Source organism: Nanorana parkeri, unplaced genomic scaffold (assembly GCF_000935625.1).
Source record: "Nanorana parkeri isolate BGI_ZX_2015 unplaced genomic scaffold, ASM93562v1 scaffold336, whole genome shotgun sequence".
NCBI classification, from domain to species: Eukaryota; Metazoa; Chordata; class Amphibia; order Anura; family Dicroglossidae; genus Nanorana; species Nanorana parkeri.
Genome location: NW_017306604.1, coordinates 534,480 through 547,652, shown reverse-complemented (window position 1 = coordinate 547,652; position 13,173 = coordinate 534,480). Strand labels below are relative to the sequence as shown.

The following is a 13,173-nucleotide window of genomic DNA, read 5'->3' as shown; positions in this document are numbered from 1 at the left end:
CACAGCGCTATATGTATAACTACATTTCCCAAAAGCAAAATGCAAATTATTTTGATTTTTTTTTCTACATGTGCTGATGTTGATTATGCTACAAAGCCTCTCTTTACAATCCATACCTCTATATACTTAACATGCCCTTCCAGAGGTGTTGTGCTCACCCAGGCAACTGTTAAATTTTAACCACAGGTTCTGAATGAAAGCTGTAATGGGCAGTAGGGGCTACAGATGCTATTGGGTGTAGAAGCATCTACTCTAAGACTTTGCATATCATACCATCACTTTAAGTAATACTCATTTCATTGCACACAGTGTATCTAGGTAGGACTGCAACCTCTAGTTACACGATTCTCTGAAATGTAACCTTTATCTCATACTGCAATGTGGATGAGGCTCCAAGAAGCTGAGAGAACAGGAAGGATATAGCAAGGAAGGATATAGCAACCACCGAGCGTTAGCTACCAGGGCAGCAGGACATAGAAGTTGAATGCTAAGGGCAAAATGAGAGCCACTGAGAAGGTAGGCTGCTGTCCATGAGCCAGTTAAATGCAAATTTTTCATGTATGAGTCTACCTCTATTGTTCATTCAGGAAATAGATTCTACAAATTCGTATTACTGGCAATCTTGGGAATCTCCAAATGTAATCCACACTACCCATCAAATATATTAATTTTGAGAATGGCTACATAAATCTTAGATGGCCTATCTGCCTCCATCCTACCTACATAAAAGAAGCAATACACAATGCAGCCCATAGACACTGCCAAATATACTTACACACACAATATTAGTTTCGGTAACAATATAACAAAAGTTGCTAAATATAGCCAGTAAATCTATCAGTCCATATCAGGCGATAACATTGAGCACAAGAATAGAAGACAGGACACACAGGAAGCATTCTGAACTTTGATTATTTGTCAGATGGGAAGACCAAACAATGCACATCAAATCATTGAAATGAAAATGCGCCAATACAAAGACCTGATTGAAGGAGGAGGACATAGGCAGGGATACTAGCGGAGAGAGAGAGAGATTGAAATCATGATTGAATGGTACATCGGACAGATCTCCCAGGAGATGAGCAACCAATTACCAGAGATAAGGACATGGCAGCTACACAGAATACATTATCTAGGAGAAAATAGACATTCCTGCATACACTGCTACTGCTACATTCTCATTATGTGACACCTGCTGACAAGGGCAAGGTAGCTGTCACTATAAAATAAAGAAGATCTTTACTGAAACATGTACAGTTGTATTCAATAAATAGTGCAAGGAGCACCCACGTCTGACAGGCATCTCCTACTGTACATCTTTAAGACAGAAAGGGAATTTTATGATGGCTGCCCTCAATTGGTCATGGGTGCCCCTCACCTAACCCTCTCCACCCTCCCTTCTCAGTTTCAGTTTTTATTTCTTTTCCCTCCTCTTTCCTTTCCATTCCCTTTTCTTATGTCCCTTGCTTATTGCCCCTTTACTAATGGCCATTCTGCTTTCTGTTCAAATTTCTCTATTTCGGCCTTTTAATTCTTTCACTTATCGGCATTCGGACATAAATCGGCCAATTCTGAAATTTGGATGCATCTGAATTTCTGAATGGGGAAAATAACAAATTCAAAAGGTATCAGAACTTCTGATAATGAAAATTCAAATGCATCTGAACATCTGAACGTTGTTGATACAAGACCCTTTAGGTCTGTTAGGAATTTTAGGAGGGATCCCATGCCCCAAAAAAAAAAAACAACATGGGGTCCCCTACCAAAATTCCTTACCAGACACCTGATCCAAGCAGCAGCCTGGCAGAGCAAAGAGTGTAAATTCCCCCTTAATATGGGGCAGAGTCTCCATGTTGATGAGGACAAGGGTTTCTTCTCCACAACCCTGGCCCTGTAGTTGTGGGGGTCTGCGAGCAGAGGGGCTTATCTGAATCTGGGTGCCCCAGATCGATCCAAACTCCGCAAAAAGAATACTGAACAGATCAGAATTTCAGAAAACAAAAAATCTGAATTGAAACAATTGAAAATGAAATTAGATTTTCAGCCACCTACATGTCTAGTTTATGTAGCTGAGTAGATCAAACAAAGTCCATATCATGAAACATCATTTCATCACTCACCAGCAACCCTATGGCCCCACTTTATGTACATCCGTGCCTGTGTATAACAGCGTCTTGTCTTTGTATGCTACCCTGAATTGTGCTGTTGGCCATCCCATTTTCGCTGTAAGTGACCTCACAATGTAAATTACATGTTGCAGAAAAATCAATAAAAATCTATTGAAAAGAAAGAAGCAAAATGCAGCCGTCTATAGTCACCAAAATCAATAATTCACTTAATGAAAGCCAGACCCGTACAGGGTGGATTCTGACTGTCTGCTATAGATGCAGTAGAGTGCCTTTACCTTTGTGCACTCTTTTAATAACCGGGCGTGATAATGACATAATGTGTGTTTTGCTGAGCTTGGTCAGCATAGAAATCCTATTTCTTTAGAGCAGATCTGTAATAACACCGGACAAAGCAGAATAGGGATGATGGTGGAGCTCAGGAATCGCAAGGTGGCACATCCTAGCTCAACATCGGGTTTCCAAAGTATCACAGTAGCCCTGTGGCATTCCTGCACCATCCGGGTATGTTGTACATATACATACCCACCCCACCTATCGCAATGCACAGGAGCTACCCCTTACCACACACCGGCACTGTTACTAGGGATCCACACCTAATCCTAAGCAAATACTAATATTCAGAATGTTGGTATTTGCATAGGATTTTTGAGGGGTGGTAGTAGTGCAGCAGGGATTCAGGTGGTATTATCACAGTAGGATGTGGCACTTTAGGATGCCTGGTGTCAAGCCACATAATTACTTTGCTTTGCCACAGGTTTCTAAGTTCTGATTCCCTGTTTTTTTTTCCTACAGGAAATACACAGAAGTGTTGGATGCAGAAAATACATTTTGCTTGTTTGATGCATTTGCACAATCAACTACCGGGAGTTATCAGCAATAGAGATGAACTGTAGTAACGAATTGGACTTATGTCTCAATCTGATATGTACTGACCCTTGTTAAACCTCTTGCTATCCCATCTACCAGTATATATGCACAGAGGCTATTGCAAACAAAACAAATAAAGGAGAGATGGAGAGAAGGTAGAGAAACATGGGGGGAAACAGAGGAAGAGAAATAGAGAGAGAAATATAGGGCAAGAGAGAAAGAGAGAGAGACAGAGAGTGACAGGTCATGAAAGAAAGAGAGATAGGGCAAAAGAGGAAGGGAGTGAGAGAGAGAGGGGGAAACAGAGGAAGAGAGAGAGAGAGATAGGGCAAGATAGAAAGAGAGAGACAGAGAGAGTGACAGGTCAGGAAAGAAAGAGAGATAGGGCAAAAGAGGAAGGGAGGCAGAGAGAGAGGTAGGGCAATTGAGGGAGAGAGAGAGAGATGGGGAGAAGGTAGAGAGAGGGGGACAAGAGAGGAAGAGAGAGGGAGATTGGGCAAGATAGGGAGCAAGATACAAGACAAGAGGGAGAGAAAGGGCAATAGAGAGAGTGAAATCCTATGAAAGGAAGACAGAAAAAAAAAAAAGAAAGGCAGAGCGGGAGGGAAGAGCAGAACGTTTTGTGGATGCTAGAGGGCATGCTGAGATCTCTGCGTTGGAGGTAGAATGAAAGCACAATGGGGTCGCCAGTGGCAATTTATAGCTACTCATTAAATAAAGCTTCTCTCTATGTTGAAAGAATCTTCACACTGTTGCTATATTCATATCATCCACTGAAGTAACTTATTACAGCTGCCAGTTTCTCCGTGTTTCATTACACAGTTTTTCAGCAAACCAACACTAATACATTTAACAATCAATAGTGAACTGTGCCACAAACATTAGTCAGGCCTTAGTCACTGGCAAACAATGTGTGCACCGTAGGATAAAAGTGTATATACATCCACATCTACTGTACTGTATATCCTACCGGCAAGTGTGTGCTGGGAATTTCTACTCTGCGCTTATCCTCTTTCTTAGAAAAAGTTTCAAACCTCCAGTTTGAAGAACTTTGCGTGGTGTGTCATGGATGTAAAATATCCACATGACACATGTTCCTGGACAGGACTTAGGGCAGTGGTGGCAAACCTTGGCACTCCAGCTGTTTTGGAACTACAAGTCCCATGAGGCATTGCAAGGCTCTGACAGCCACAGGCATAACTCCCAGAGGCAGATGCATGTTGGGATTTGTAGTTTTGGCACAGCTGGAGTGCCAAGGTTCGCCACCACTGACTTAGGGTAATAGGGCGCTATAGCAACTGCCAGCAGGTTGGCTGATATCAGCATACGCATAAGAAAATACGCCACTAGCACACCATGTATTAAACGTCCCAACCTTTTATTGTAGCAATCACATCACAAACAGTGTGAGTGTAATATTTCAAGGCCATGCAGGAACTCCCTTTAACAGACATGTGCCTGATCGGACATAAATTCGGAAACTGCAATTCGGATTTCGGATGCTTACGAATCTACGAATTTCAGGAAAATTCGTACGAATTTCAATTCGTAACTAAACGAATCGCACATGTCTACCTGATATCGAGGATCTCCATAGCCTTGTAACATGCAGGGCCTTGCACTAACAATGTGATGTGATAGCTACAATAAAACATTTGGACTGATTTGTGGTGTGCTGCTGACATATGTTCTCATATAGATTATTATAGGTATTTTATATAGCACCGACAATTTACACAGCGCTTTACATGCACATTCACCCCTGCCCTCAAGGAGCTTACAATCTAAGGGTCCCTATTGCACACACACATACAGTGCCAATCTCAACAGGAGACAATCACTGTTTCAGCATATCTTTGGAGGAAACCTACACAAGCACAGGGAAACTCATTGCAGATAGTGTCCTGACTGGGAACCAAACTAGGGACCTCCAGTGCTGCAAAGCAGGAGTGCCAACCACTAAGCCACCGTGCTGCCATGCTCCGTGATCCTTGTAGGCAGTTCTGCTTTCATTGAAGCCAATCAATATTACAGGACAATGGGTCACTAATGTCTGACTGCACCTTTAGACTTTGATGTAGGTAATCCCATCATTTATGATGTAACCATTTTTAAACCAGGTAATCAATGTATAAAATAGTGAACCACGTTAAAAATCTGATTTACTAAATTAAGAAGTTGACAGCATACCCAGCAAATAATATTTATTACTTATCCTGCTCCATGATGGCCATAGCAATTTCCAATGCTATCACAGCCGCCTGCTGTTCTTTCCTGGCTATGAATATCCAGGTAGTTAAAATGTGTGAACAGGTTGCAGGTATTGTTCTTTCAACTTGTTATTACATGATGTGTTGATCATTTTATCTTCAATGCTGCTCCCTTGACTTGGGTGTGGATCCTTCACACACATGGTGACTGAGCTGTCTAACATTCAAGTTCACACCTTACTGCAGGTGTAGGCGACCTCGGCACTGGCCTACCTCTGCCTTGCTGCCCTTCTTCACACTATCACATTAGTTGGAAAATTGAGAGCACGCTGCAGATCTATCTAACTATCTACAAAGTTTTCGATGCAGGTTATGGAATGTTCTAATGTGATAAACTGTGGAATAAACAATATCTTATTTCACCTTCAGTGCTGGGACTGAGAATGTCAGAAGAGATGATGCTCGCATCTTCATACTTGGGATCGTGCAACATGTAGTCAAAGTCCATCTTCTTCACTATATCCTCACTGGGCCACATGTCCAAGGTCTGGTGGAAATTCTGCTCAGGCTTCTCTCTGAGGTCTACAAGATCAGACACAATTACACCAACAAGCAAAAGGAACAGGAGCTGAATAGGTATTGGGTATGTGATAGCAGCTACTAGTCTAAAAATTAATTATCTGGCCAAACACAAAACATTCGTGCCCATACCCATAGGATCTGTCTCCATATTCAGGCTAGCATTCCTGCAAATCTTCCAGAATGGTCATTGTGTATATGAGTATCTGTAGGTGGGTTTAGCTCAGTTTTAATTATAAAAGCAAGTGTTGTGTATACACAATGGAGTCTATTCACATAAGATTCCCACAACTTTCACCCAGGAATCACACATTTGTCCAGTTGGATCCCATTAGGAAAAGTGTGAATCCTGGGTGAAAGTTGTGTGAAAAAAAAATGTATACCCCAATGTGTATTCACAGCCCAAAGTGATCCATATTTCTTATTTTATTAATGTGGGTACATTTATTATTTTTTTGAAAAAGTTGGAATTAGCCTATAAAACCTCTGTAAGCTTCTTTTTTGCGATCTGTGTAACATTAGGGAGACTTCCCTTCACTACCACTTCCTGTTCTAAAGATGTAAAGGGAAGTGAGAGGAAATCTTTACAAAGTGAGGAGGACCCCCCTCCTCCTGCTGTCAAAAGCACTAGTGTCCCCATATCTCCTGTTCTGGTGACAACTGTACAACTTTGGATATCCCAAAGATATTCTGTCTCAGTACAATGGTTACGTAGACAAGTCTTTCTCAACCAGGGTGCCTTCTGCCTTCCTCAGGGGTGTCACAGTGTCAAGCCTTTCCATTGTGCAGGCAAGCTTCTAATGGGAAGGGGGCTTTTGAGGTCAATGGTGAGCTTTGATGTTAAAGGGGGGACTCTGATATGAAAGGGGAGCTCTGATGTGAAAGGGGGATTCTAATGTGAAAGGAGGGGGGCTCTGATGTGAAAGGGGGGATTCTGATGTGAAAGGGGGGCTCTGATGTAAAAGGGGGATTCTGATGGTAAAGGGGAGACCTCATGTGAAAGCGGTGACCTGATGTGAAAGGGGGAGCTCTGATGTGAAAGGGGGGACTCTGATGTGAAAGAGGGAGCACTGATGTGAAGATGGCTCTTTATGTGAAGCGGGTCTTCAATGTGAAATCCATACCAGTACCCTGTCTTGGATAAGGTTCTGGTGTGGATTTTGGAGGGGCCACACATCGTTTTTCACATTTTTACATTTACTAATTTTGTTTTTACAATTTAAACTGGGTGCCTCGAGATTTTGCGTACTTCTATAGGGTTCCATGACTGAAAAAATGTTGAGAAATGTTGACCTAGATTAACCTAGATCAACAGAGAGAGTGTTAATCTAACTAGCAAGGGGCACAGACAACTATAAAAATCTACCATGGGCACCATATTATTCAGTAAGCTACCCCTCCAATTAGGACATATTTATTATTATTATTAAACAGGATTTATATTTACGCAGCACTTTATTCTATTTACATAATATTGCCTAACCTAAACTGGTTTTGCCTGCTTCTTTCCTTCTTGGTTTCTTTACTTCACTCCTCTTACTTTTGTTGCATTGTTTTATCCTATAATAATACAACAAATGTCTTTGTCTCCTTAATATATGCTCTGATTAGTGGCATATACTTGGACACGTGGTGGTTTGTACCTTGATTACAATAAATACAACCTTTAGGTGTTCAAGGTGTGTCTCCTCACCGTCCATGTAACTGTGACATGAGCAGCTTGTTTTTATAAGAACTCTACTTTGTCTCAACATAGTATGCTCAACGTTATACATCAAATTTGCATGTATCCTCTTGCATTAATAAAGATTAAAAGTTTAAAATAAATCTATCAAGGGTTTCAACCCTTCCCCACTCGATCTAAAACTAAAAAAAGAAATAAAGTTTGGGCTTTAGATCCACATCACTGGCTATAAACAACTCTTCACCTGTTCTACACCAGCTCTTCCATTTTATCTCATTATTTTCTTTCTACAGTCTTCCTACACATCAGTTTACCTCCAAAGTCCTATAAATAGTATTCGTATTCTCCTTTAATGCTGGTGAGGCTCGTGCACCAGTGTAGGCTACATGTTAGATAGAAAAAAACTGCGCTAGGAATCAAATAACACTCTAAGAGCAACTGTGCGTAATAGGTGAGTACACATAAATAGGAAAAAAGAAAATAGCACTGCGCTTCAAACTCAAAAATTTCACATTTCATACTATTTTTTTCACATTTTAGGAATATAATTTTTGAGTTTGAAGCACAGTGCTATTTTCTTTTTTCGTAGGCTTCTTACATGTTTGCTGGTACTGTACTCTTATTAAACCTTGGCAACACTTACCATCTGGAACGCTTATCTATTTAACAAAAATAATCCCCAATATGTCAGTAAGCAAAAACAACTCACTGATGTTTATCTCTTCCTCATCATACACGTCCACCTCAGTCAGTCGTATCAGCATTCTGGAGAGGACGCTGAGGAACTGCAGATAGGCTCCCGTCTTCCCCACCTATAAGGCACCAATAGTGCGTTAATCTGGCATCTTACTGAATCCACTGAGGAGCTAAAATAAATAAAAGTGCACAAGTAATCCAACATAAAAAAAGAATAATAATATTTATCGGCTTTCCGTGTTTCATTAGGGATTTGTGAGCCATATGGTCTATGCTAATTAAACACATTTGCAAAGTTCATTAGACACCCAGCTGGAAAGGCCTCTTTGACACACGAGATTTCTCCAATTTCCTCTCTGCCTAAGAAACCAAAACAATTTTATTTCTGGGATCCATTTAACCTTTCTAGAACCTGTGAGATTATGACTGATATTTCCGCGGTATAAAATACTGTGTTGAGGATTAGAGTTAAAGCACACCTGAAAAGGAATAGTCAACAAAATGAGAAGAAGGAGGTAAAGACAAGTAAATGCAGTATTATTTCGTTTCATCAAGTAATAGGTGTTCATTCATGAAAGTTCAGCTCGGTGTATAGCTGGACAAATGCCATTCACATGACACTAGCTCCCCTAGATGATGCTGACAAGTACTGGAATTTCCTATGTTTCTCATTGCCATCTAGGGGCGCATATAGCTTTTATAAATGGGCCCCTTAGTGTATTTTGGAGTTGTGTTCAAGCCTTGCTTGAGTACTGCATGCCTCAATCATATCTGAATGTTGGCATGGAATTGCTAGAAGGATAGGTTCTCACAACCTAACCTTCTAGACAGTTGTTATTCAGCATCATTATCAGTGATGCCAAGCTTTCCCATATCCCAAATTTAGAATTCTGCCATAGTAATGTAATAAGTGTCAGGTGTGACCCATGGATAGGTCTCCTGCATGACCAAATCGAGGGTCTACTCAAACATCGAACAAGTGCTGTTTATCCTCCAATCACCAAAACAAATGATAGTTTTAGCCTGGAAAGCACAATCTTTCTCCTTCCACAAAGTTAAGACCTGTCTTCATGTATTTATGATTAATGAGAAGCTTTCTAGTATCTTAAATGACACACATGATAACTTCCTTACAGGTGATCTATGAGGTGAGTGATTTACACTCAACCTCATAGCTAGAGCCGACGTTAGACAATGAAACTGTCACGCGTTGACTCTATAGATCTGAAAGTGAGCGAACACATACCGTCGCTCACTCACTTCCCGATCATCTCCCTGCAGAGAGCAGTCACCGCTCCCCGCAGGGATTCCCCAGTGCTGACCGGAGCAATGGACGGGGAGGGGCGGGCAAGCCGGCTCTGCCTCTAGATAGACAGAGCCGGCTGTCGATCAGCCAGCTCAGTGGATCTTGACAGAATTTTCGGGATCCGCCCAGGCTGCGGTACTCTCAGTATATAGCGGGTTGTCAGGATCCAGGGCACCCCCAGGTGGCGCTGGAGCCAGGTCCTGCAGTTCCTGTGCTCGCCTGCGGGTGTCTCCAGCAGCCAGGAACTGTCAGGAACCAGACCACCACTGGGTGGTACTGGAACCTGCAGCTCCAGTACTCACCTGCGGGTGTGCCCTGGCTGCCAGTGATCATCCCATCAACTGATGCTTCCTGGGAGGGTATTTAGGCCCTCCCTGCAGTCAGGACGTGGGCTCAGTATCTTGTCGCCTTCCCCTGACAGAGTCCCGTGTCCTGAGCCCTGCACCCTGCACCCTGCAACCGTTTGCAACTGAGATCCGTTTGCAGTCTCAAACCTGTTACCCGTTTGCATTCCTGAGCCTCATACCTGTATGCAGCCCTGAACCCTTCCTTGCAGCCAGTTCCTGGATCCTGAGCCCTGATACCTGCTTTGTAGTTCCTAGCCCTGTTCCCGTTTGCTGTTCCCTCTGGCTGTAGGTGTGTTTTTGTTCTATTTGAGTTTTGTTATTTACTGCTTGTGTTAGCTTGTGGGTGTTGGTGGGGTTTGTGTTTTCCTGTTTGCTGTATAGCAATTAACTGTGTACCTATACCCTATCCAGTGTGGTCACATTAATTTGGTCTTCTTGCGTGGGTACCTGCATGTGGTGTGGGGACACCCGTGCATGGTACCCTGACACGGGTCAAGGGAGGAGGTTAGTATATAACTTCCCGTGAGCTTAAAGAGAACTATGGGATAAAAAGGTTACCCCATAGTTCTCTTTTAAGATTTGGGCATGATGGGTTACCTATAACTTAAAAGGTTAGGTGCTCTTGGGTTACCTTCAACTTACCTCTATGGGCCCCACCTTACTCACCACTTTGTAAGCCATGATTATTGATATCTAGACTCTTGGCTTGCGACGTGGACTAACGCCTCCTTTATTCTCCCTTCATCTGCTTTTCTTGGCCTTTGCCCTGACTGGGAATATGCTTTCTTATCCCTTATTTGCTCTTCTTCTCTTGCTCCCTTCAGCTTCTAACTTTATGTTACCACCTCCTATATTATCCCTCAAATGCTCCATCTCTAGTTATGCAGCAGGGGGCTGTTAACAAAGGTTCCTACCAGAAACCCTGTTTAGCAGGTAATTTACCCCATTACGCTAACGCTTTTGTGATATGAGAAAGAACCAAGCAGCATGGGATAGAGTCAAAAGACACCTCCCCCTTCCATCTTCAACCTCATATGTGCTCGTTGGTTGCTTTTATTGCATACTGCCTGCACTGTAACCTTTGTATGTTAATGGTGTCTTACACTTAACTTAATCATTTTCGTGTTGTACCTTTGGATCATGCAATGCTATCCCACTGTTTGTAATTTATTTGAGAAATGAAATGCAATTGTTTGAGATGGAATAAGTGTGAGGTGTTTGATGTAACAAAGACAGGAAAAAAATTATACCGAAACGTAATCCTAACATAATTACTACATAATACACAAACATAAAGTAGAACTGAAACCAAACCTTTTTTTTTTAGTTTAGGATAGAGTAAGGGGGCTTATAACTCCTGTCAGCTTTTTGCCATCTGTGTCCCATTGGGGAGATTTCCCTTCACTTTCTATCCGATAGCCACAACAGCAAGTGAGAGGAAATCTGTCCAAAGAAAGAAAAATCCCTGGTGGTCAGCAGAACAAGTGTCCTTATTGGAAGATTTCCCATCTATTCCTGTTCTGATGGCAACACAGAATTTGGGACTTTCTTTCATTTCCACTTTCAGTGATAACGGTCACCAGGACAAATAGAGAGGGTGAATCTTCCTAATGGAGACACAGACCGCAATCAAAAACCTGCAAGGTGTACTAATCCCTCTCCACACTATCTAAAAATAAAAAGTTTGGCTTTAGTTGCATTATAACTATAGAAAGGGCAAAGTTCTTCTTCCCAAGCGAGTACTTTTTAGGACATGGATAAAGTAACCTTTCATTCCTTTAATTTACACATTATTGATGAAGGTAAGCCCAGTTTGAACCTGATCAATAAAAACTGAGCATATGAAGAGAAAAAAGCATAAGCAGTGGTTACCTTTTGTGAGAATGGCATGACAAAACAATCAGTACAATTAGAGACAGAGGCAACTGACTATATATACAAATGTTCACATTTTCTGTACTCCACCAATCACAAAAACAGTAATGCTGCACTGCCATGTGAATCAGGTGTCCAATGTATTTTTTTTCCTCACTGTGGAAAAGACACCCGTCTCCACTGTGAGGAATAAAGTGAACTGGAAACCGGATTCACGTGACTGCACTGGCCAATGAGGATCTCTTCTTTCTTCTGGGATGCCGTCCTGGAAGAAAGAGGGCTCAGAAGATATTCTCATTGATCACAGCAGTCACATGGTTGCACTCACCAATGACGACTCCCCAGTGCAAGCACAATGTTGCTGTAGTGAAATTTCCAAGGGTCGGGACCATTATACAGGCTGGCGCACACTATGAGGAGGAGTTATCATTAAACATGTGTGCAGAACCATGGGGTGGGGGCAAGGTGATGTGTGTTAGTTTGCCTTTTAATTTTTTTGTGAAAAGTTGAACCATCCCTTAAAGTGGAATACATAGTATATTTTCTTATATACATTACAAACAGACTAGGTACCTGAGGTGGCCCACTGAGCAGCAGTCTTCTAGGATGGAAGGTGTCCATCCTACCTTCATTTACATTGTCATAGTCCATGTGGCTTGCTTTTGGTACTGTCCACTGGCGGTAGTACAAAGATTGTTCCGTACAAGTCATCATTTTACTCAAAAGTGGGCGGAACGAGCTGGCCCATGCCACATCGGAGTGCGGCAAGAAAGACGATGATTTAGAAAGTCCACTGCTGTCAGTGCAGGTGATGATATCATACACTAGTTTGGGGAGGAACACAACGGGTGGCTGTTTGTAAGCCTTGGCCATAGGACACTGGTAGATTTGTAGGCCAGTGGCACTGTTGATGCAAGATGACGATGACGAAGAAGTGGTGGATACGGAGCTTGGATTGTTCTTCATGGGCTTCGTGGAGCCGTTGCTGTCCAGCTGTTCACTTGTGACAACCTTGGCGTTCTTATCAAATGACGGTTTTATTTTCTCTGATGAAGCTGTGCAGTCTTCACTATTAGAAACCCCTGAGTGCTGAGTGGGCTTCACATTGTCCTCTGCCGTAGGGGAATATGAGGATTCACTGTCTGCAATGGAACCTAAAAACAAAAACAATATAATGTGAAACTCCAGCCAAGATTTTTTTTTTAGTTTTGGATAGAGTGGGCACATGTTAGAACCTCTGTTGGGTGTCTGTCTTGCTGTCAGCCTTGGGAGGACTTTTTCTTACTTTCTGTGAGGTCACTAAGTGAGGGGACACTTGACTTACGTCCTAACCCTTCCCTATTCTACTAATAAAAGTTATTTTATTGCTGTGTGTATCCCAGGGATAGGCAATCTCCGGCCCTCCAGCTTTTCCACCATCCACCATGCACCTGCCTTTGGGACTCATCCCTGTGGCTGTCAGAGTCTCACACTGTCTATT

General features: G+C 42.3%; 1 protein-coding gene across 1 annotated transcript in view; it reads right to left on the bottom strand.

Annotated features, from left to right (window-relative positions):
• The window catches only part of GREB1 (growth regulation by estrogen in breast cancer 1), a 142,404-nt gene that overhangs the window by 28,726 nt on the left and 100,505 nt on the right, over positions 1–13,173 (bottom strand). Inside the window, exons 22-24 of the mRNA XM_018558387.1 lie at positions 12,267–12,847; positions 8,179–8,281; positions 5,630–5,788 (exon numbers count right to left, since the gene is read on the bottom strand). Coding sequence (XP_018413889.1) covers positions 5,630–5,788; positions 8,179–8,281; positions 12,267–12,847 — 843 coding nt within the window. The remainder of the gene's footprint in view (positions 1–5,629; positions 5,789–8,178; positions 8,282–12,266; positions 12,848–13,173) is intronic.